We start from the raw sequence: 25,476 nt of genomic DNA, 5'->3' as shown, positions 1-25,476 counted from the left end.
AAGAGAGAGTTAGATTTAGCTCAGGGCTAAAGGAATCAAGGGATATGGGGGAAAAGCAGGAATGGGGAACTGATTTTGGATGATCAGCCATGATCATATTGAATGGCGGTGTTGGCCGGTTGGCATGTTATTCGTACGTAATAGAGGGTAGTCGAAGGTAGTCGTAGATAGTCTTCAACATCGTCGAAGGGAGGTCAAAGGAAATCGAAGGTCATCTTCACTCTCCACTATTCGGTGTCCAATTTTCCCGAAGCTAGTCGAAGCTAGTCTTCAACATAGTCGAAGGAGGTCTTCAACAAGACACTTTTTCGAACTCTCCTAACTCTTCTAAACTCGCCAAATAGGTTGCCGCAGTGGGACAGGCCCTTAACAGCACCAGAGACCCGGGTACGATCCTGACTACGGGTGCTGTCTGTAAGGAAATTGTACATTCACCCCGTGACCTGCATTGGTTTTCTCCAGGATCTTCGGTTTCCTCTTCTATACTCCAAAGTCATACAGGTTTGTAGGTTAATTGGCATGGTATAAGTGTAAGTTGTCCCTTGTGTGTGGGATAGTGTAACTGTGGGGGGTTGCTGGTCAGCGCACACTGGTGGATCTGTGATGGAAAATGTCTTTGGTAGTGCTATCAAGCAATATATCGCGAAAGGCCTGTTTCCACATTGTATCTCTAAACTAAACTAAACTAAAATTGATGGATTTTTTCACATGATTCTTTGTAGGCAGCAGAAGGAACATTATAACTGCAAAAGCTAATTTGGCAGTTTAAAATCAGTATGGAAAAACACAAACTTTGTGTTGCATCCTGATAAAGGCAAATTGTACATTTAATGCACATCGAGTGACAACCACATGTGGACAATTACATTTGTTCAGATATACAGATAACAAAAATCTAGTTCATATTGTGCTTGAAGAGGATACAATTAAGTTTTAAAAGCTCATGCTTGCATTTGATAACATAAGAAATAGAAATATGAACAGCCCATTTGGCACATTGCACGTGGTCTGCCATTTAATAAGAGCAAGCTAATCTACCTTAGCCCAACTTTCCTGCACAAAGCTCTTAATGTCCTTAACAGTCAGAAATTCATAATAGTACATGACATGGTGGGGTTCTGTAAACTTTGTTTTATCTAGAGTTTAAAAGTTAGCGAACAATCTAATTATGTGCCTCAAATGATAAAATAATTCAATAGAAAAATCAATTAAAAAAATGTCAGGAAGAACTCATGGGCCTGTCCCACTTAGGCGAGTGCAGGAAACTCTGCGTTCGCCACATGGTCGCCACATGTTCGCTGGTGATCTCTGGTGATTCTCCTTCATGGTTGCGAGGAGTTCCCGCATTCTGGGAACTAGTCGCGGCCTCAGTATGGTCGCCGCAACTTTATCAACATGTTGAAAATTTTTCTGCGACCGATTATTGGTCGCCTTGGAGAAAATCGATAATCCTGTAGTCGTAGGTGCAGTTGTAGTGGGGTCGCCATGTAGTTATGCAGGGCTCTAAATTAGAGGTTGCCCGGGTGCCATTGACCACTCAAAGTGCAGCCGGGCAACCTAAATGCCGACTCATTTTGCCCGGCTTGGCAATCAAACACTCCCTCCCTCCCTCCCTCCCTCCTCCCGGCCTCGGCGTGCGAGAGGGGTTGTGAAAGCTCCGTTGGCGAATTTGTAAGCAGTGGTGGCTATCGCCCTGATAACGGCGGCTGCCTGCAAATCCACCAACAGCGCTTTCAGTACAACCCCTCCCGCACACCGAGGCCAGGAGGGAGGGGGAGAGAGGGAGGGCGAGGGAGGTCTCCTTCCGCCGTCTGAAGCAGCTGCACGACAGATCCTATAGCTATAGAATCTTTGAGCTGCACCGCTCGGCCCTGCTGGCGGAGGAGGGGAGGAGGTGGCGTGGTTGCGGCGGCACTTTGGCGTTGGACAGGGACGGCCAAGGCAGCGGGGCGATGTTGTCCGAGGAGCGCTGATCTTCCTTCCTTCCCACCTCTCCTCTCTCTCTCTCTCTCTCTCTCTCTCTCTCTCTCTCTCTCTCTCTCTCTCTCCCTCTCTCTCTCTCTCTCTCATCTCTCTCCCTCTCTCTCTCCATCTCTCTCTCTCTCTCTCCCCTCTCTCTCTCTCTCTCTCTCTCTCTCTCCCCCTCTCCCTCTCTCTCTCTCTCTCCCTCTCTCTCTCTCCTCTCTCCCTCTCTCTCCCTCTCTCTCTCTCTCTCTCTCCCCCTCTCCCTCTCCCTCTCTCTCTCTCTCCTCTCCCTCTCCCTCTCCCTCTCTCCCTCTCATCCTCTCTCCCTCTCTCCCTCTCTCCCTCTCTCCCTCTCTCCCTCTCTCCTCTCCCACCCTCTCTCCCTCTCTCCCTCTCTCCCTCTCTCCCTCTCTCCCTCTCTCCCTCTCTCCCTCTCTCCCTCTCTCTCCCCCCTCCACCCCTCTTATCCTGAGACCCCTCTTTCTCCATCCCGCACCGATCCCCATTCCCTCCCCTCCCTCTATTCAGTCCTCACTGACATCCCCTGTTCTATCCCCCCTCCAATCAATTCATCACCCTACCCACCTGCATTGATTCTCCTGCCACCCCCCCCCCCCCCCCCCCATCCATCCTACACTGGTCCCCCAATTCATCCTGTACTCACCCCCCTTCCTATCCATCCTGCACTTCTCCCCCCCATTCATACTGCACTGATCCTCCCATTCATCCCGTACTGACCCACCCTCATTTACCCTGCACCTATCCCTCCATCCATCCTGTAGTGATCTCCCCATTCATCTTTTACTGATCCCCTCATTCATCCCGTGCTGATTGCTCATTCATCGTCTACTGATCCTCTTATTCATCCTGTAGTGATTACCCATTCATCCTGCACAGACCCTCTGATCCACAGTCCTGACCCCCCCCCCCCCCATCCATCCTGTACTGATCCCCCCCCATTCTTGATCCTCCCCAGTTTGAAGAAGGGTCTCAACCTGAAATGTTGCATATTTCGTTAGCTCCATAGATGCTGCCTCACCCGCTGAATTTCCCCAACATTTTTGTCTACCTCCATTCATCCTGTACTGATCCCCCCCCCCATCCTTCCCATACTGATCCCCCCATTCAACACCACTGAGATCTCCCCTCACAATTTTACCTACTCCAACCAACACGTACTAATTCACCTGCCTCAATCCATCCATTCCGCACCGATTGCCTTCTCAAACCCCCCCGCCATCTATCCACCCCGCACTGATTCACACACACCGTGACCCTATTGTGCTTCATGGTCTTCGGAGCGAACATTGACTATGTTTGCTAACGGAATGCAATCAAATGTGTTTTAATTCCCAATGTTATTATTTGTTTTGACACCTTTAAACATATTACCAAAAGAACATTTGCTGCAGTTATGTCCTTTGGCCATCTCTTGCCATTAGTGTAATGCCACAGAGGGTAGTCGAGGCCAGATCATTGGCTATATTTAAGAGGGAATTAGATGTGGCCCTTGTGGCTAAAGGGATCAGGGGGTATGGAGAGAAGGCAGGTACGGGATACTGAGTTGGATGATCGGCCATGATCATATTGAATGGCGGTGCAGGCTCGAAGGGCCGAATGGCCTACTCCTGCACCTAATTTCTATGTTTCTATGTTTAACCTGTCAGATTGGTATAGTCGGCTTTAACAGCTATTATCATAAAATGCCTTTAGAAATTTCCTTGCAACCTGTATATTTTGTTATGGATAAATTATGTGGGAAGCCAGAGTGTTTCTGTGCCAATAGCAATAACGACCCATGCTATGGCCATGTCATGGTAATTTTCGGTCCTTCACAGAAAAAATGCTTGCATCAATTGCAATATGTAAAAAGAGCTGAGATATTATATTATAATTTTGCTGCATGTCATTGCGGTATATATAATGTCTTGCTTGGTGAATATGTTTAGTTTGTGACTTTATTTGAAGCAGAAATAATATGTGAATGTAGACAAAAGTGCTGGAGAAACTCAGCGGATGCGGCAGCATCTATGGAGCGAAGGAAATGGGCAACGTTTCGGGCCAAAACCCTTCTTCAGACTGATGGGTTTCGGCCTGAAACGTTGCCTATTTCCTTCGCCCCATAGATTAGATTCGCTTATTGTCATTCAGACCTTTTGGTCTGAACGAAATTTTGTTTCCCTGCAGTCATACATATAATTAAAAAAATGACAAAAACACACAATCAACACAAATTTAACATCCACCACAGTGAGTTCACCAAACACCTCCTCACTGTGGTGGATGGCAAAATCTTAAAGTCTCTGTCCCTTCCCTCTTTGTTCTCCCTCTGCGCCGAGACGATGGTTCAAATTCCGCGGGCGGCCGCTGCCTCCGCCACAGCTTCGGGGCCGAGTCGGGTCTCCGCTTCCGCTGCTGCCGCCGCCACAGCTTTGGGGCCGCGTCGGGTCTTAACCGTCTTAAATGACCACCTAAACTGTCATTTGGCAACCTAAAGAGCTGTCAAGATTGCCCGGCTGGCAACAGGGAAAAAAAGTTAAGCGAGAGCCCTGTTATGGGTAGTCGAGGTAGTCGTAGGCAGTTTTAATTAATCGCCTTTGCTGACCGGTCATTTTCATTTTCAAGGATAACTGACCGGAAATGTTAAATGCCCGCTGAACTTCACAACTGTGTATCTCTGGCTTATTAAAAGTGTCTCCACTCCTTCTCCCCCCCCCCCTCGTCTTTTACTGTGCACTGTGCTAGCCGTCTTAACCTTCCTGTTCATCGCGCGCGGTGTGTGTCTCTATCACCTTGGCTTTGCACCGTGTGAATTTCAGACAGCGCTCCCCCCGCTTGACCCGGCCCCCACCTTTGCGATGTGTGTGTGTGTGTTCCACTCAGACGGTCGCCGTTCCAGTTACCGGTTTTTCAAGCGACGGCCAGCAACTTGACAGTCTCCGGCAGTCCGCTGAAAAATCGCCTAAGTTGGACAGGCCCATAAGTCAGCATCTGTAAACGTGTCTTTTCACTGTACCTTGGTACACGTGACAATAATAAACTAAACTAAACCCATGTTTCCCTTTCCACAGGTGCTGCCTTACCTCTTGAGTATTTCAAGTGTGTTATGTTTATGGCATCTGCAGTTTTTTTGATTGTTTCAAGAGAGATAATTTCCTCGGGTGCATGTAATGTAAAGGTTGTTCGTGATATTTTCCTTGATAGTGCTACCAAAGATATTCTCCATCACTTTATTGATAATTGAAATAGTGGATGCATTAGTAATAATCTTTCAAAACTCTTTAGATTCTGGAGTAGTTCCTGAAGATTGGCGGGTAGCAAACGTAACCCCACTTTTTAAGAAGAAGGGAGAGAGAGAGAAAACGGGGAATTACAGACCAGTTAGTCTAACATCGGTAGTGGGGAAACTGCTAGAGTCAGTTATTAAAGATGGGATAGCAGCACATTTGGAAAGTGGTGAAATCATTGGACAAAGTCAGCATGGATTTACGAAAGGTAAATCATGTTTGACGAATCTTATAGAATTTTTCGAGGATGTAACTAGTAGCGTGGATAGGGGAGAACCAGTGGATGTGGTGTATCTGGACTTCCAGAAGGCTTTCGACAAGGTCCCACATAAGAGATTAGTATACAAACTTAAAGCACACGGCATTGGGGGTTCAGTATTGATGTGGATAGAGAACTGGCTGGCAAACAGGAAGCAAAGAGTAGGAGTAAACGGGTCATTTTCACAATGGCAGGCAGTGACTAGTGGGGTACCGCAAGGCTCAGTGCTGGGACCCCAGCTATTTACAATATATATTAATGATCTGGATGAGGGAATTGAAGGCAATATCTCCAAGTTTGCGGATGACACTAAGCTGGGGGGCAGTGTTAGCTGTGAGGAGGATGCTAGGAGACTGCAAGGTGACTTGGATAGGCTGGGTGAGTGGGCAAATGTTTGGCAGATGCAGTATAATGTGGACAAATGTGAGGTTATCCATTTTCGTGGCAAAAACGGGAAAGCAGATTATTATCTAAATGGTGGCCGATTGGGAAAGGGGGAGATGCAGCGAGACCTGGGTGTCATGGTACACCAGTCATTGAAGGTAGGCATGCAGGTGCAGCAGGCAGTAAAGAAAGCGAATGGTATGTTAGCTTTCATTGCAAAAGGATTTGAGTATAGGAGCAGGGAGGTTCTACTGCAGTTGTACAGGGTCTTGGTGAGACCACACCTGGAGTATTGCGTACAGTTTTGGTCTCCAAATCTGAGGACGGACATTATTGCCATAGAGGGAGTGCAGAGACGGTTCACCAGACTGATTCCTGGGATGTCAGGACTGTCTTATGAAGAAAGACTGGATAGACTTGGTTTATACTCTCTAGAATTTAGGAGATTGAGAGGGGATCTTATAGAAACTTACACAATTCTTAAGGGGTTGGACAGGCTAGATGCAGGATTGTTCCCGATGTTAGGGAAGTCCAGGACAAGGGGTCACAGCTTAAGGATAAGGGGGAAATCATTTAAGACTGAGATGAGAAAATCATTTTTCACACAGAGAATGGTGAATCTCTGGAACTCTCTGCCACAGAGGGTAGTTGAGGCCAGTTCATTGGCTATATTTAAGAGGGAGTTAGATGTGGCCCTTGTGGCTAAAGGGATCAGGGGGTATGGAGAGAAGGCAGGTACGGGATACTGAGTTGGATGATCAGCCATGATCGTATTGAATGGCGGTGCAGGCTCGAAGGGCCGAATGGCCTACTCCTGCACCTAATTTCTATGTTTCTATTGTGAGTGGACTGAAGAGCCAGTACTGAATTGAGCATTTTTTCCCCTGCTTTTTGTGAATAGGATATGTTAGCGTATTTTAACTTTATATTAACTCTGATGTCAAATGATATGTGCGTTACAGCTGTACTGTAGCAATTATTTTAAGGAGCAAGCTAGTTTTACAATACAATACAATACAATTTTATTGTCATTTGAGCCCCAGTGAGGCTCAAACGAAATTCTGTTTCCACAGCCATACAAACAAAGACAATTTCCTAGACATACACACAATTTAATTCACACAAACATCCATCCATGATGGAAGGCAAAGTCTTTTCTCTCCCCTGTTCTCCATGTCTCTCCCGATATCCAAGCCCCAGGTGGGCGATGATAAGTCCCACGGCCATTTTAGGCCGTGCCGGGCAATTTACGGCCCCGCTCCCGGTCTAAATGTCACAAAGTTGGAGCCCCCGGCAGGTGCTGGAATGTCCCACGGCCATGAAGCTGCGCTGGGCGATGTTCGACCCCGCTCCGGGTCGTTCCAACCCCGTGACACAGGCTGGAGAAGTCGCGTTGCGGGAGCTCCGGGAAGCGGTCTCTCTCTCCCCCCGGACCCGCGAGCTCCCGATGTCCCAGTTCACCGGACCTGTGGCTGCGTTGCTGGAGCCTCCGAGCCCCAGGAGTCGAGTCGCAGCAGCGAGTCACCACCGCTCCCACGCTCCGAGGCCAGCCACGATGGTGAGTAGTCCGCAGCTCCGCAGTCTCCCGAGCCCCCGGGTCGTTCAGGTTGGAGGCCGCTCCACGGTGCTAGGCCCCAACGACAACGGAGACCGACAGGGAAAGGTCGGGTCTCCCGAACAGGGAAGAGATTTTTAACGGTTTCCCCCTCCCCCCCCCCGCCCCCCCACATATACACATTTAAAACTAGTATTAAAAAACACCAACACTACATTTAACTAGACAAAAAATAAAAAAAGACAGAGACAGGCTGCAGGGGCCGCTGCAACTGCAACTGGTGAGTCGTGCCGCCAACCAACCAATCTTAAAAACCACAGATCTTAAACACTGGAGCTGTATGTTGTCATAATCTATGTTATTTGGTGTATTTAATACATTCATGCTTCTTGATTTTGGGTTGAGTGAATCAAATTGGCAGAAGACTCAGTTTTGTGACTGAGGAAGTCTATCATTTAACAGCATATGTTTTAAGATGGTTGAATATTTCTGCCTTGTCTTTGATACTTTGACTTTGTTGGATGTTCATGCCATTTGTTGATGAATTGTCCACTAGTATTCACATCTAGATGTGATAGGAGCAATAAATCAGAGCAAGAAGTGCGATTTTAAGTAAGAGATCAGGAACCATTATAATGTAGAGGGATTCTGCTTTTGGGTGTTGAATCTGGGTTTGTTAAATTGTTGAAGCTCCATGGAATTTTATTTGTTAAAGGGTATTAGTGATACATAGCATAGAGGAGTAAATGGACATGAAATGTAAATTACTTATGACCCATAACTAACCAGCCAAACACATTTGAGGGAATGAGGTGTTGCTTCTTGCTAATGTTCTGCTGCTTGAAATCATTGCATGTTTGCATAGCACCATCCTATGTCTAAAAATAGTTCATTTAACTTTGAATTGGACAGTACAGTTTCATATAATGCAGAACTTGAGAAACTGACTGTATAATTTAGTAATCTTATAATGGGCTGTGTGATGACGAGATTCCACCAACAGAATTAGTACTCCAACGACTAGTATAACGAAACTTTGTGATGTAGCTAAATGAAGATTGTGCTTTTATGTGACATTATTATGGTGGTTTACCAGATCATTTCAGCTGAATTATAACTTCCCCAACAGTTAGCATTTTCATAAAAGGGAAGTGAGAAGACTTTTTAAGTATGCGTTGTGCCCAGTTTTGATTTGTTTGCAGTGATCCTGTAATTTACTATATACAGTACTTGCCTGTTTGATGTTTCATAAGGAACAACAGCAGTTTGCAGCGTGAATGCAAGTTTACATTTACAGTGGTAAAATCCTGTTGAAGACATTTGACCGTTTGAACACTGCAACAGCATTTCTGTACAAGAAGAAATCTCAATGCTACTTTAATGCTGCCCAACCCTTTATATATATATATATATATATATAAATAAATAAAAACTCTGAAGTGCCTGCAAGGACATGAACAAGGGCACAGAAAATAGAAGGGAAAATGCAATAAATCAAGCACTATTCGGATGACACCAAACTTGTCTTTCTAAAAGATAGCAGGAGGAAGAGGAAACTGAGGGGAGGTAAGAGGTTCACGATTCTAGGAAACAATGATTGAAGTAGGAAATAATGAAATGCATTTTCAGCTCAATGTGGAAAGCAACATTTGAAATGTTTTCTTAAAAATGAAAGCAGTCAGAGCGAATGCAGTTGTAAGTCTTTGTCACCTGCCGAAGGGCCGTGCCCTGACAGGGTTAAAATGTTGGCAGAAAAATTGGCTGCAGTTCTGACTGTATTGTACTTGTGTATTGATGTGTTTCATGATATTTTCACGTTTATAATTAAAAATGAAATGTAGCTAGTAATAGGGGGCAATTTCACATCACTCACACCCCCTTTCCCAGTCAAGTTACTTTTTGTCCACGGGGAGTATTTGATTTTTTTTTGGTGTCTTGAATCTCAAGTTAACTTTACTGCTTTCTCCCAGACCCCGAGAATTGGTGTGCAGGATAACAGCCGAATGGCAGAGAATTTAAATGCAGAAAATAACAGATTGTTTGGAGAAATTGAATTATTAAACACCATGTCATTTATTAAGAACACCTGTTTTTCTTCTATTTACATTTCAGGGTGGAGTTCATCTCCTTTGTTCTGCAGACCATTTTTGATTTATCCTGTTTCTCTGTCGTAAAGACGTGTTGGTTTTTAAGGTTATGGTGGAGTGGAAGTTCCTCCTCAGTTCCCTGTGCACACAATTTTATCGAAGTCCATGGAACCAAATTTCAGAAGTGGTATATGATATGCAGCCACCAGTAAACATGCACGTTTACTGCAAGCTGCAGAAGAGCAAGCTATGACAGTGGAGTGCAAGGAACCTCCTGCGTTTATTTTCCCTTGTTTGAGTTTCCTTTGCCCATTCCATTTTACAGACTACAGCCTCAACCTTCCATCCATCTGCTTCATTCCTTCTTACACAAAGAATATCTCAGGAAGTGTTTCTCACACCTTCATCATATTTTGCTGGATTACTTTTGAAATTAAGTTTTCTTGGTTCAAAATTAAATTGTTAACACAAATGTTAACTGTAATATCTAGAGAAAATAAACTTCTGATTAACATGTATGGTCACTACCTGGCCGTAATTGGCGGTGGTGGATAAAACTCATCTGCACATTGGGGCCACCTTCTTCATTACATTTGCCAGGCATAAAATAAGTTTCTAATTCAGTGTCCTCGCTCTACATCTTTGCCAATCAACTCTTTCCTTCCAATAGCTGTTCCTGCTCTCCTCCTTTTTTATCCCCATCATCCTACCTTCTCTCCCAGTTTCCATGAGCCACAATCCAATATTAAGGACTTCTTTGGTTGGGGTTGCATGACAAGTGTTTGCATTGTCAATTGGATGCAACCAATGGTGAATGAAAGATTGTTGCCTAACTATCATATTAATTATTGTGAACCTTGTGTTCCTTGCATTGTCATATAGTTATGGAGCAAGATCGCATGGAGACGAGTCTTTTGGCCCAACTCGTCCATTTCATCCGAGTTACAGGAATTAACATAACAATAGATTGAGTCACTTATTATACCCATGTTGTACTAACAAATCTGAATACATTGTATAATGCATATGTGCTTGATAATATATATGGGTGAAATATGTCTGTTGACTCATGTGCAGAAAAGTGGGGGGTTGTGTTACTAAACGTGGTTTGGCGTACAGTCAGAGACAGACAATAACAATAATTAGTTTGACTACAGGAAATGTTGTAAACACACAGTAGGTCAGGTAGAATAATGTGAACAGCGTTAATGTTTCAGGTCTGTGATCCTTCATCTGAGTTTTCTGACATGGGATCTCCAATCTGAAAAGTTGATCTGTTTCATCTTGCAGAGATGGTGCCTGACTTACTGAACATTTGCAAAATGTTTCTGTTTACATCAGATTTGGACACTTGAGGGCGGCACAGTAGCGCAGTTGGTAGAGCTGCTGCCGCACAACCCCAGAGACCCGGGTTCGATCCTGACCTCGGGTGCTCTCTATGTGGAGTTTGCACATGTATTGGGTGGGTTTTCTCCGGGCTCTCGTGTTTCATGTCGCATCCCAAACATGGGCAAGTTTATAGATTAGTTGGTCTCTGTAAAATTGCCCATAATGTGTAGATAGTGGGATAACATAGAACAAGTTTGATGAAGTGAGCAAAGGTTGTCATGGACTCTGTGGGCTGAAGGGCTCATTTCCATGCTTACTTCTTTAAACTAAACTTAACTATTTCCATTTTTTGTGCATTTCATTTGTTTGGTGCAATATTGGCATTAACCATTGCCTGTTTAGTCCAGTGGAAATTGGTGGATTTAATTTTTTTCTATTTATACTAGCCAGACAGATACAATGTCTTGTCATAAATGACCATGGTCATCCTTCTGCTCCTCTCATATCTTTGTGAAAGCATTAGTCACTTCATTTTGGCTTCATTCCCTGCTCATCACATGAAAATGAAATGCAGCCGATAAAAAATGTAAACTATTCTTTCCATTTTATTTCCAGCTCCATTTTACTGCAATGCGAAGAGGCATGCGATCAAAGGTAGGTCCAATTGAAGTTGCTCCTAGTGAGGTTTGTAAGTAATGCTTCCCAATTTGGTTGTCAACTGCAGCTAAGTATTTGTTTGTTTTCAAATTCCAACTTGCTTTAGAATGACTGCAGTTTCACAAACAGAAGGTACTTTAAATCCCAATTCTGCCTCAGTGAGCTGCAGTAAAAGATGGGGATAGGCTTTTTGATATCCTCCCATACAGAGTATTTGTGTTTAAAGTATTGCCTGCTTTATGTCATGCACATGGAGGTCCTAGGATCTCTGATCCATGTCGAGATAGTTGACCTCAGCTGAGCAATGCCACATTTAGAATTGTACCTGGATCAAGGGAAGAGAAAATCACCATTGATTCCCTCTCTTGCATTCTCATCTGCTATGGATATGTTAATAACACAGACTACTGGAGTAGCTCAGCTGGTCAATCGGCATCTGTGGAATGAATAGAATGGTGATGTTTCGGATTGGAAAACTTTTATAGACTATAAAAGTCTATAAAACTTTTATAGACCCAAAGTATTGCCTATCCATTTCCTCCATGTGTGCTGCAGGACCTGCTGAGTTACTCCAGCACTTTGCGTTTTGCTCAATGATTCCAACGTCTGCAGTTACTTGTGTCTCCAGGATGAGGTCATAGTTTATTGGGTGCCATTAAAGATATTGCTTGATGAAATCTACTCATCATTTTCTCAAGCTTATGCTTTAGAATAATACTGAAAGATTAATGGTGCTATGGCCAGCCGTCTATTAGCAGAGTTGATTGGTACAATGGCACAGCTTGTAGGGTTGCTCCCTCATGGCACCAGAGACCTAGGTTCCATCCTGACCTCAGGTGCTGTCTGGGTTCAGTTTGCTTGTTAAGAGAATTGCCCCAAATTTGTAGGGAGTGGATGAGAAAGTGGGATAACATTGAACTTGTGTGACCAGGTGATGCGCTGGTCGGTGTGGACTCAGTGGGTCAAAGAGTCTGTTTCCATACTGTATTTCTAAACTAAATTAGATGGGAAACTAGTTTAGTTCAAATTACAACTACAGATTAAAAGGCAATCATTTAGATAGTGGAAGAGTATCTGGGGTAGTGAGACCACACCTGGAGTATTGTGTGCAGTTTTGGTCTCCAAATTTGAGGAAGGACATTATTGCTATTGAGGGAGTACAGCATAGGTTTACAAGGTTAATTCCCGCGATGGTGGGAATGTCATATGCTGAGAGAATGGAGCGTCTGGGCTTGTACACTCTGGAATTTAGAAGGATGAGAGGGGATCTTAATGAAACATATAAGGTTATTATGGGTTTGGACACACTAGAGGCAGGAAACATGTTGCCAATGTTAGGGGAGTCCAGAACCAAGAGCTACAGTTTAAGAATAAGGGGTACGCCATTTAGAACGGAAACAAACACTTTTTGTCTGTGGAATTCTCTGCCTCTGAGGGTGGTTGAGGCCGGTTCTCTGGATTCTTGAAAGTATCCTCTTGAGAGAGCTAGATAGGGCTCTTAAAGATAGCGAAGTCTGGAGAGATGGGAAGGCGGCAGGAACGGGGTACTGATTGTGGATGATCAGCCATGATCACATTGAATGGCGGTGCTGGTTCGAAGGGCCGAATGGCAACTCCTGCACCTATTGTCTACGGTCTTCACTGGAGTTAGAAATTGTGGAAGTGCTTAAAAAAAAATTCTGAAAGCTACATTTGGCTGCTCGGCATTGAGCACTAATTTGCCTTCAAATAATTGTATCTGAGATTCACTCTTATGGCTTTATCAATCTATTGGGAAGTAAAATAAGTCAGCATGCAGACAGAACAAAAGTATATGTCTGTCATTTGTACTAAGGTTTAGACTTTAGAGATACAGTGTGGAAATCGGCCCTTGGGTTGACCGAGTCCACAGCGACCAGTGACCCAGTACACCAACACTATCCTGCACACCAGGGACAATAGCAATTTTACTGAAGCCAATTAACTTACAAACCTGTACGTCTTTGGAGTGTGGGAAGAAACTGGAGCACCTGGAGAAAACTCACGCGGTCACAGGGAGAACGTACAAACTCTGTACAGACAATACCCATAGTCAGGTTCGAACCCGAGTTAACTGATGCTGCAAGGCAGCAGCTCCACCGCTATGACACTATGCCGCCCTTAGCCCACTGTGCCAGTTTGTAGTCTGAATGTTTATTGTTTTATTTTAAAATGCCCTTGACATGTTCAAGTAATTTCTCAAGGAGTTCTTTTTTTTAACTAGTTTTCAGCTGGATCCATCTCAGGACTCATCAGCAGGATGGGCATTTTAAACTGCCCATCCTGTACAAATGTACAAGTCGTGGAACATCTTGCATTAATTTCTAAATGCCACAGATGTACTTTCACATTGCATGAATGACACCTCTGAAATATTTCTCACTGCACCGCTTCTGAAGTTCTTTGTTTACTCTGCATGCAGTGGTCTGTTTCATTTTCCACGGAATCAGGGTGAAGTAAGCCAGAGCTTCAGTTTATCTGAGGTGAGGATTTTCTAGTTTCGGAAACTGCAGGTCAGCATTTTAAAGATGAAGCCATGTGTTTTGCCTTTATTTTGCTTTGAGGAGACGAGGTAGTCTTGGGAAGGTCTCTCCCTATGGTTCTGGCTGAAATGGATCCAGCTGAAAACTAGTTTCAAAAATAACTCCTTGAGACATTACTATAATAAGTCATATTTAAAGAGAAAGCTTCTGTGCTGCTTCCTCAAACAGTTGACACACAATTATTGCATGAGGACAGAACTGGTCTCTGACTTAATGCTTGTTGTTGTTGAGTAGTCTTATATTGAAGAGAACAATGTACATAGAAACATAGAAACTAGGTGCAGGAGTAGGCCATTCGGCCCTTCGAGCCTGCACCGCCATTCAATATGATCATGGCTGATCATCCAACTCAGTATCCTGTTCCTGCCTTCTCTCCATACCCCCTGATCCCTTTAGCCACAAGGGCCACATTTAACTCCCTCTTGAATATAGCCAATGAACTGGCCTCAACTACCTTCTGTGGCAGAGAGTTCCACAGATTCACCACTCTCACCATTCATCACCATGAATGCAGAATTTGCAAATATCAATAAAAATGTAGCTTTGACTGCTGGATTAAAGTGTGAGTGCTTAAATATAGGTGGGGAAGATTGATTGGATCTTTTAAGTTATTGTTTATACAAATTGGACAAAGGAGTTGCAATTGCAGGACATTTATAAGAGGGAGTTCAGTCCACTTCCTCTGTTCAGCGGGACTATTGAGGCAGCACGTCGCCCGGAGAGAAGAAGGAACTCCGGCGTGAACATTCTCGCGGTCGAATTCCGAAACGGTCGTTCTTCACAGGCCGCGCTGGGAGGAGCTGGCGTGGCGAGAGATTTCACTCATTGATAAAGTCACGCCGTCGCGGCTCCATTCCGCAGACTTGCTCCACGATGTTGAAGTCGCAGATGCCCAGCCTGTCCCGCTCCCGTTACTCCAGCTTTTCCTCGTGTCTATCTTCGGTTTGAACCAGCATCTCGACAGTTGGCCTTCCTGCACAGATATGTGTAAGGCCGCACCAATCCAATGGCATGCCGCGTTGCATTTTGCGAAGTCAAACCGAGGACAGGTATAATTCCTTGTTCCCTGGCACAACTGCAACATGACCTCCCAACTCAGTATTTTGATGGATAGGTTATACAGGAATTTGGATGGGCAAGGGCTGATTAGCGACAGTCAACATGGTTTTGTACGTGGGAGGTCATGTCTCACAAATCTGATTTTTTTGAAGACGTGAGCAAAAAGGTTGATGAAGGCAGAGCTGTAGATGTGTACATGGACTTAGTAAGGCGTTCGACAAGGTGCCGCATGGTAGGCTGCTCTGGAAGATTAGATCTCATGGGATACAAGGAGAGGTAGCTGAATGGATAGCAAATTGGCTCCATGGAAGGAAGCAGAGGGTGATGGTGGAAGGTTGCCTCTCAGAATGGAGAGCAGTGACCAGTGGTGTCCCTCATAGTTCGGTGCTGGGCCCATTACTGTTTGTCATCTACATCAATGATTGGGATGAGAACATATAGGGCAAGATTAACAAGTTTGCTGATGATACAAAAGTTAGTGGTTTTGCAGACAGTGAAGATAGTGGTTGTGAACGATTGCAGCAGGATCTGGATCGATTGGCCAGGTAGGAGGAGGAATGATTGATGGAATTTAATACAGAGAAGTGTGAGGTGTTGCATTTTGGAACGTCGAACAAGGGCAGGACCTACACAGTAAATGGTAGGCCTCTGGGTAGTGTTGTAGAGCAGAGGGATCCAGAAGTACAAGTGCATAGTTCCTTGAAGGTTGAGTCACAGATAGATAAGATGGTAAAAAAGACCTTTGGCACTTTGGCTTCATCAGTCAGAGTATTGAATATAGAATTTGGATAGGTCATGTTGAAGTTGTATAAGACGTTGATAAGACCGCATTTAGAATATTATGTTCAGTTCTGGGCACCATGTTATAGGAAAGATATTGTCAAGCTTGAAAGGGTCCAGAAAAGATTTGTGAGGATGTTGCCAGGACTAGAGTGTGTGAGCTATAGGGAGAGGTTGAGTAGGCTGGATCTCTATTCCATGGAGCTAGGAGGATGAGGGGAGATCTTATAGAGATATACATAGATACATAGAAAATAGGTGCAGGAGGAGGCCATTCGGCCCTTCGAGCCTGCACCGCCATTCAATATGATCATGGCTGATCATCCAACTCAGTATCCCGTACCTGCCTTCTCTCCATACCCCCTTATCCCTTTAGCCATAAGGGCCACATCTAACTCCCTCTTAAATATAGCCAATGAACTGGCCTCAACTACGCTCTGTGGCAGAGAATTCCAGAGATTCACCACTCTCTGTGTGAAATTTTTTTTTCTCATCTCGGTCTTAAAGGATTTCCTCCTTATCCTTATGCTGTGACCCCTTGTCCTGGACTTCCCCAACATCGGGAACAATCTTCCTGCATCTAGCCTGTCCAACCCCTTAAGAATTTTGTAAGTTTCTATAAGATCCCCCCTCAATCTCCTAAATTCTATCGAGTATAAGCCGAGTCTATCCAGTCTTTCTTCATATGAAAGTCCTGACATCCCAGGAATCAGTCTGGTGAACCTTCTCTGCACTCCCTCTATGGCAATAATGTCCTTCCTCAGATTTGGAGACCAAAACTGTACGCAATCATGTGAAAGTCCTGACATCCCAGGAATCAGTCTGGTGAACCTTCTCTGCACTCCCTCTATGGCAATAATGTCCTTCCTCAGATTTGGAGACCAAAACTGTACGCAATCATGAGAGGAATAAATCGGGTAGATGCACAGAGTCTTTTGTCCAGAGTAGGGGAATCGAATACCAGAGCACATAGGTTCAAGGTGAAGGGGAAAAGATTTAATAGGAAACTGAGGGGTAACTTCTTCATGCAGGGGGGTGGCGGGTGTATGGAACAAGCTGCCAGAGGAGGTAGTTGAGGCTGGGACTATCCCATCGTTTAAGAAACAATTGGACAGTTACATGGATAGGACAGGTTTGGAGGGTTATGGACCAAGCGCAGGCAAGTGGGACTGGTGTAGTTGGGACATTGTTGGCCGGCGTGGGCGAGTTGGGCTGAATGACCTGTTTCCACACTGTATCACTCTATGACTCTATAACAGTGGAGAGCGAACATTAACGCAGTCTCCATTTTGTGTCAAGAGTATTTAAATATACTAACAATAGAACAATGAAATTCTTACTTGCTGCAGCTTTACGAGGGCCAGAATATCATGCGCCAAAAAAGCATTTTCTGATCAGATGTGGGTTTCTGTAGAATTCTCCTGCCAGAATCCTGTGCTCAACTGCAAGCTGATAGTGATGACCTGGTCACTGCAATCAGGTAATTTGCCACTTAATGTTATCAGAACACAGAAAACAAGTCCAGTATATCAAATGCAGGTTTCCCTTATAAAACAAACACCCTAGATTGTATGTATGAACGATCTATCACAACCTTTACAACCATATCACCCAAGCCAGTCTGTATGATTTGAATTATCTTGTACCATTCCTCACTGCTCCTGTTATTGTTGAACTGTCCTCTCACCAAACAGAGAGTGGTCCTGACCTCCCATCTTCCTTATTGGAAATTTTTGAACTATCTTTAACCATATAACCATATAACAATTACAGCACGGAAACAGGCCGCCTCGACCCTTCTAGTCCGTGCCGAACACGTATTCTCCCCTAGTCCCATATACCTGCGCTCAGACCATAACCCTCCATTCCTTTCCCGTCCATATAACTATCCAATTTATTTTTAAATGATAAAAACGAACCTGCCTCCACCACCTTCACTGGAAGCTCATTCCACACAGCCACCACTCTCTGAGTAAAGAAGTCCCCCCTCATGTTACCCCTAAACTTCTGTCCCTTAATTCTCAAGTCATGTCCCCTTGATTGAATCTTCCCTACTCACAGTGGGAAAAGCTTATCCACGTCAATTCTGTCTATCCCTCTCATCATTTTAAAGACCTCTATCAAGTCCCCCCTTAACCTTTAATCGGACTTTATCTTGTAACTAAACATTATTCCCTTTATCCTATATCTGTACACTGTGGACAGCTTGATGGTAATCACGCAAAATATTTTCGCTGACCGGACCACAAAAAAGCTTTTCACTCTGCCTTGGTACATGGGACAATAATAAACCAAACAGAACAAAGCACCTTTTTTAAAATATGGATGCATTGAACAGATGCCCTGTAACAAAATACAGCTGGACATCTTGCCTGCTGATCAATGTGTAATTCTCAGCTTAATCAATATCAAAGCATCCATGCATCGTCAGTAAAACAAAGGGAATATGGTAATATCATCTCCAAACCCTGTGTATTGTATTGGCCATGACTTGACAGCTTAAAACATGCCATTGTGAGGAACTTGGAGACACATTGCAGATTTATAGCTTTTACAGATCTTACTCAGTGAACAGTAGGGCTCTGGGAAGTATAGTAGACCAGAGGGATCGAGGAGTCCAGGTCCATAGTTTATTGAAAGTGGCATCCGAGGTAGAAAGGGTGGTCAAAAATGCTTTTGGCACATAGAAACATAGAAAATAGGTGCAGGAGTAGGCCATTGGGCCCTTCGAGCCTGCACTGCCATTCAATATGATCATGGCTGATCATCCAACTCAGTATCCTGTACCTGCCTTCTCTCCATACCCCCTGATCCCTTTAGTCACAAGGGCCACATCTAACTCCCTCTTAAATATGGCCAATGAACTGGCCTCAACTACATTCTGTGGCAAAGAATTCCAGAGATTCGCCACTCTCTGTGCGAAAGGCACATTGGCCTTCATTCGTCAGAACATTGAGTACAGAAGTTAGGAGGCCATGTTGCAGTAGAATAAGATGTTGGTGAGGCTGCATTGAGAGTATTATGGGTAGACAAAAGTGCTGGAGAAACTCGGCGGGTGTGGCAGCATCTATGGAGTGAAGGAAATAGGCAACGTTTCGGGCCGAAACCCTTTTTCAGACTGAAGTCTGAGTATTGTGTTTAGCTTTGGGCACCATGTTATAGGAAAGATTTCTGAGGATGTTGAGGATGTTGTATCTGAAGTAAGATCTGTAAAAGCTATAAATCTGCAATGTGTCTCAAAGTTCCTCACAATGGCATGTCAGGATGTGAGGGCTTGAGCTATAGACAGAGGTTGAGTAGGTTAGGAGTTTATTCCTTGGAGCACAGGAGGATGAGAGGTAATCTCAAAATCATGAGAGGAATATATTGGGTAGATGCACAGAGTAGAAGAATCAAGAAACAAAGGAGGATAGGTTTAAGGTGAGGGTGGAAAGATGTAATATGAACCCAAGGAGTAACTTTTTCACACAAAGATGGTGAGTGTATGAAACGAGCTGCCGGACGAGGAAGTTGAGGCATGTACTATCGCACTGGTACATGGATAGGACAGGTGTAGAGGGATATGGGCCCAAACGCAAGCAGGTGTGATAAGTGTATATGGGTCATATTGACCAGTGTGGGCAAGTTGGGCCGAAGTGGCCATTTTCACGCTGCAGGACTCTATGACTAGTTTGTAAAAATATTGATAATCGGATGGTTCAATGAGTCAGTGTGAATATGATCTGTGCAGAACAGAAAATCTCTGAGATTCCTATTAATCGGTGAGTTTATTGATCTTACACTGAGCAGTAGTGGAACGTTGCAATTGGCTCAAGGCTGCAGCTGAAATAATCAACTAAGACGCATCCTTTTTCTCATTTTTCACCCTGGATTTCATGCCAATATCAGTTCAATAGCTTCATTATCTCCCATTGACTAGACTGATCTGCAGGTTGCCTCCCTGACTGAAGTAATGGAAGGCTGCTGGCATCTGTGAATTGACACAGCAAAGGTCAGTGGTTTTAAGAGAGAGAAGGAAACACTTTTTTAGAAAACAAACAGATTACAATTGCAAACCAGTACATTGATTAATTGAACCATTCGTCTTTTGCCTGGACTTTGAAAGTGTACCATTTGTTTTGTTCTCTTTTCATTATTGTAAGTTGTCATCTTGATAACCTTGAACTCGTCTACTAGGTCATGGCAGTTTCAATTGTTTAATCAATGATTAAAGTGTGTAGAAAACTAGCTGGTAATATGTACTTGCTTTCATTACATCAGGCTGTGCTTTAAATACTGCGGTGAGGTTCTGATGAAGTAAAACTGTGGATCAGTGAAATACTTGCTTCTGTTTGATGAATAGCATACTTTATTATAAAAGGGGAAGTAATTGCAACTTAAAATTCTTTCTTCGTATCTTCTGTAAACAAGTTTATAAACTTTACTCATTTATTTAGGCATATATCCTTTGTTTACATCTGCTGGGGAACCTGTGGTGATTTTGGAGAGAATCAAATCGGAAACAGTGACGAATGTCAATAGAGGGAAAAGCAAACACGCTAATTCATTTGTAATTAATTTGAGCACCTTTTTTGTGCTCAGTACTTAGGCTTCAGTGCATTTTCAACCAACCACAAATTAGTCATTACATGCATGAGAAGAAATGTGGAGAAATGGTCATTTTTGGGGAAGATGAAAGAAGTAAGAAGAAAGGATTGGATGAAGGCAGAGACAGATAGATTCTTGATTCGTACAGGTGTCAGAGGTTATAGGGAGAAGGCAGAAGAATGGGGTGGGGGGGGGATAGATCAGCCATGATTGAATGACGGTAGACTTGATGGGCCAAATGGCCTAATTCTACTATCAGATGACCATATGAAAGGTCCCGCCCAGAAATATCCATGTCAGGGCTCTCGCTTAACTTTTTTTCCCTGTTGCCAGCCGGGCAACCTTGGCAGCTTTTTAGGTTGCCAAATGACAGTTTAGGTGGTCATTTAAGACGGTTTGCATGAAGCGTGCGATAATGTGCTCAGACGGAAGTGCGTAGTTACCAGTCGGAATTATACTCAATGAAGCATTCACATATTATTTCTGCTTCAAATAAAGCCACAAACTAAACATTCACCAATCAAGACATGATATATCCCACAATGACATGCAGCAATATTCAGATTCAGATTCAGATTATAAGACAGTATCTCAACTCTTTTTATACATTGCAATTAATGCAATTTCTATTAGTTCTTTCCACTGTCAAACAAAAATGTGGTTGGATTATTCAGCGTATGATCAACCTGTGTCAATAAACCCTGGACCATGGTAACATATATGCGTACGTATAGTTGTGAATGTTGCTCCTTAAATAACTACAGTACTGATACTACATATTAAGAGTATTGATTTGAAATGAATTCTGTAATAACGTGTCAACGGTAGCAGTGACAATCGAACACTGCGGTTTTAATGTTCCACTTATTCACCATTTAATTAATCCATCTTTATGGATTAAAACAAATAATAACATTGGGAATTAAAACACATTTGATTGCATTCCGTTATCAAACAAAGTCAATGTTCGCTCTGAAGATATTCCCAGGACAATAGGGTCAGGAAGGGGGGTGTGTGTGAATCAGTGCGGGGTGGATAGATGGTGGGGGGGTTAGAAGGCAGTCGGTGCAGAATGGATGGATAGAGGCAGGTGAATTAGTACGTGTTGGTTGGAGTAGGTAAAATTGTGAGGGGATAGCACGGGGGATGTCAGTGGTGTTGAATGGGGGGGTTCAGAACGGGATGGATGGGGGTAGAGAAAAGTGTTGGAGAAACTCAGCGGGTGAGGCAGCATCTATGGAGCGAAGGAAATAGGCAACGTTTCGGGTCGAGACCCTTCTTCAGAGGCCCTGATAAGGGCCTCTGCATGCAAACCCGCTAAAGGCGCACTTTTAAAACAAACCCTTCCCGCACGCCGAGGCCTCCCCCTCCCTCCCTCCTCCATCCTCCCGGCCTCAGCGTGCGGGAGGGTTTGTATTGAAAGTGCGCCGTTAGCGGGTTTGCAAGCAGAGGCCCTTATCAGGGCGGGCGGGGTGCGGGAGGAGGAGGTGATGGAGCCGCTATCGCTGCTGCTGTTCGGGGCCCGTCATTCACTGCGACCCTTCCTAGCCCCGCACCTAGTATCTTTCCCACGCAATACAGCCGTCACCGCCGACACAAAATTCCTTTTCTCCAGAGATGCTGCCTGACCCGCGGAGTTACTCCAGTTTTTTGTGTCTATCTTTGGTACAAACCAGTATCTGGTTGCCTAGCCAGGCAAAATGACTCGGTGTTTTGGTTGCCCGGAGGCACTGTGAGTGGTCAGTGGCACCCGGGCAACCGTTAATTTCGAACCCTGCATGTTGCCTGATCTGCTGAGTTTTTCCAGCACTTCGTCCTTTTTCATTCCTTTATTTGATTTATTTTTGTATTCTATAATGCCATTTCTAGATAATTTTACATGCATAGTTCGCAATGTTAAAATCACTTGTAACAGTAGGAACTGAGTAAATTATATCCATATTATCCAGTTTATATTGCCACTTCTCAGTTTTCTACCAGAATGTAACATTTTAGCGACCCAAAATGTCACCCATTCCTTCTGTCCAGAGATGCTGCCTGTCCCGCTGAATTACTCCAGCATTTTGTGTCTATCTTTGGTGTAAACAAGCATCTGCAGTTCAGGTGACGCTTCAAGTCGGCTGCCTCGCCTGCAGCGGGTTCGTTGTTTCGAATTTTTTTTGTTATGTCCAAAAGTATGTTTCAATGCTTCTCTGTATGTCTTGTGTGGGGGGGTGGTAGGGGGGGGGGGGACCCATTTTCAGGCACCTACCTCGAAGGAGAGGCGACTTTCTTCCTTGCCGCTTATTCGCCCCCCTTACAGCTGGTTTGGTACGGCCTTTCGCGGAGTTGTACCAGAGCTTCAGCGGCGTTGATGTGGGGACTTTAACATCGCGGATTCCCTTGCTGGTGGTCGCCGGAGAAGCGCTCCAACCGCTAGCCTGAAGCGTACAACATAGTTGAGCCTCGGTCTGTGGAACTTCCGGCGGCAGGCGTGGAATGGACCTTCCATCGTGGAGCGGGTGATCCCTTGCCAGGGGTTGCCGGAAAAGAGCTCAGACGGCCGGCATGCGGCCTACAACATCTGCATTCTCCGGTAAGGAGGTGGCCGTTTAGGAGCTCCAGGCCGTGGGGTGTGCTCGACCTGTACTGACCATCCCGACCCGAGGGCCTGAACATCGGGCCATCCGTAACAGCGACTACGGAGGGTCAGAGCCCCGACCATGGGTGAACAAGGGAGGAGGAGGAGGAGGACTGTCTGAACTGTATTGCCTTCCACCACGGTGAAGAATGCTGTGGTGGATGCCTGTATTGTATTATGTACTGGCAATTGATTCTTAAAGGGTTGACGGTGGATATGCAATGGAAGGCATTTAAAGACCGCATCGATGAACTACAACAATTGTTCAGCCCAGTTTGGCAAAAGAATAAATCAGGGATAGTATCAAAACAAAAGATGAAGCATAAAAATTAGCCAGAAAAAGCAGCCTACTAGAGGACTGGGAGAAATTAAAAGTCCAGCAGAGGAGGACAAGGGCTTAATTAGGAAAGGGAAAATAGATTATGAAAAAAAACTGGCAGGGAACATAAAAACTGACTGCAAAAGCTTTTATAGATATGTGAAGAGAAGAAGATTGGTTAAAATAAATGTCAGAAAGGTGAATTGATCATGGGGAACAAGGACATGGCAGACCAATTGAATAACTACATTTGGTTCTTTCGTCACTAAGGAAGACATAAATAATTTGCCGGAAATAGCAGGGGACCGGGGGTCAAATGAGATGGAGGAGCTGAGTGAAATCCAGGTTAGTCGGGAAGTAGTGTTGGGTAAATTGAATGGATTAAAGGCCAATAAATCCCCAGGGCCAGATAGGCTGCATCCCAGAGTACATAAGGAAGTAGCCCCAGAAATAGTGGATGCATTAGTGATAATTTTTCAAAACTCTTTAGATTCTAGAGTAGTTCCTGAGGATTGGAGGGTAGCTAATGTAACCCCACTTTTTAAAAAGGGAGGGAGAGAGAAAATGGGGAATTATAGACCAGTTAGTCTAACATCGGTAGTGGGGGAAATGCTAGAGTCAGTTATTAAAGATGGGATAGCAGCACATTTGGAAAGTGGTGAAATCATTGGACAAAGTCAGCATGGATTTACGAAAGGTAAATAATGTCTGACGAATCTTATAGAATTTTTCGAGAATGTAACTAGTAGAGTGGATAAGGGAGAACCTGTGGATGTGTTATATCAGGACTTTCAGAAGGCTTTCGACAAGGTCCCACATAAGAGATTAGTGCACTTAAACTTAAAGCACACGGTATTGAGGATTCAGTATTGATGTGGATAGAGAACTGGCTGGCAGACAGGAAGCAAAGAGTAGGAGTAAACAGATCCTTGTCAGAATGGCAGGCAGTGACTAGTGGGGTACTGCAAGGCTCAGTGCTGGGTCCCCAGCTATTTACAATATATATTTAATGATTTGGACAAGGAAATTGAATGCAACATCTTCAAGTTTGCGGATGACACAAAGCTTTGGGGCAGTGTTAGCTGTGAGGAGGATGCTAGGAGGCTGCAAGGTGACTTGGATAGGCTGGGTGAGTGGGCAAATGCATGGCAGATGCAGTATAATGTGGATAAATTTGAGGTTATCCAGGAACAGGAGAGTAGACTATGATCTGAATGGTTCCCGATTAGGAAAAGGGGAGATGCAACGAGACCTGGGTATCATGGCATTGAAAATAGGCATGCAGGTGCAGCAGGCAGACAAGAAAGCAAATGGTTTGTTAGCATTCATGGCAAAAGGATTTGAGTATAGGAGCAGGGAGGTTCTACTGCTGTTGTACAGGGCCTTGGTGAGACCACACCTGGAATATTGCGTACAGTTTTGGTCTCCTAATCTGAGGAAAAACATTCTTGCCATAGAGGGAGTACAGAGAAGGTTCACCAGACTGATTCCTGGGATGGCAGGACTTTCATATGAAGAAAGACTGGATAGACTCGGCTTGTACTCGCTAGAATTTAGAAGATTGAGGGGGAATCTTATTGAGGGGGAATCTTATAGAAACTTACAAAATTATTAAGCAGTTGGACAGGCTAGATGCAGGAAGATTGTTCCCGATGTTGGGGAAGTCCAGAACATGGGGTCACAGTTTCAGGATAAGGAGGAAGTCCTTTAGGACCGAGATGAGAAAAAAAAAATTCACACAGAGAGTGGTGAATCTGTGGAATTCTCTGCCACAGAGGGCAGTTCATAGGCTATATTTAAGAGGGAGTTAGATGTGGCCCTGGTGGCTAATTGGATCAAGGGGTATGGAGAGAAGGTAGGTATATGATACTGAGTTTGATGATCAGCCATGATCATATTGAATGACGGTGCAGGCTCGAAGGGCCAAATGGCCTACTCCTGCACCTATTTTCTATGTTTCTATGTTGCATATTATGTCCTTTTTTAATTGTAACGCTGCATGGTAAATTCATTTCACTGCGCCTTAT

The 25,476-nt window shown here is 44.3% G+C and overlaps 1 protein-coding gene across 11 annotated transcripts in view; it reads left to right on the top strand.

Moving 5' to 3' along the window:
• tcf4 (transcription factor 4) overlaps positions 1-25,476 on the top strand; it is a 618,702-nt gene that overhangs the window by 326,531 nt on the left and 266,695 nt on the right. For 9 of the 11 annotated variants that reach the window (XM_055662660.1, XM_055662829.1, XM_055662572.1 and 6 more), the window contains one exon: positions 11,482-11,520. The exons of the other annotated variants lie outside the window; for them this stretch is intronic. In XM_055662660.1, the coding sequence (XP_055518635.1) occupies positions 11,482-11,520 (39 nt within the window). The remainder of the gene's footprint in view (positions 1-11,481; positions 11,521-25,476) is intronic. 11 annotated transcript variants of the gene reach the window in all.

The sequence above is a fragment of the Leucoraja erinacea genome, chromosome 1 (genome assembly GCF_028641065.1).
Source record: "Leucoraja erinacea ecotype New England chromosome 1, Leri_hhj_1, whole genome shotgun sequence".
NCBI classification, from domain to species: domain Eukaryota; kingdom Metazoa; phylum Chordata; class Chondrichthyes; order Rajiformes; family Rajidae; genus Leucoraja; species Leucoraja erinaceus.
This window is presented reverse-complemented; position numbering and strand designations above follow the sequence as displayed.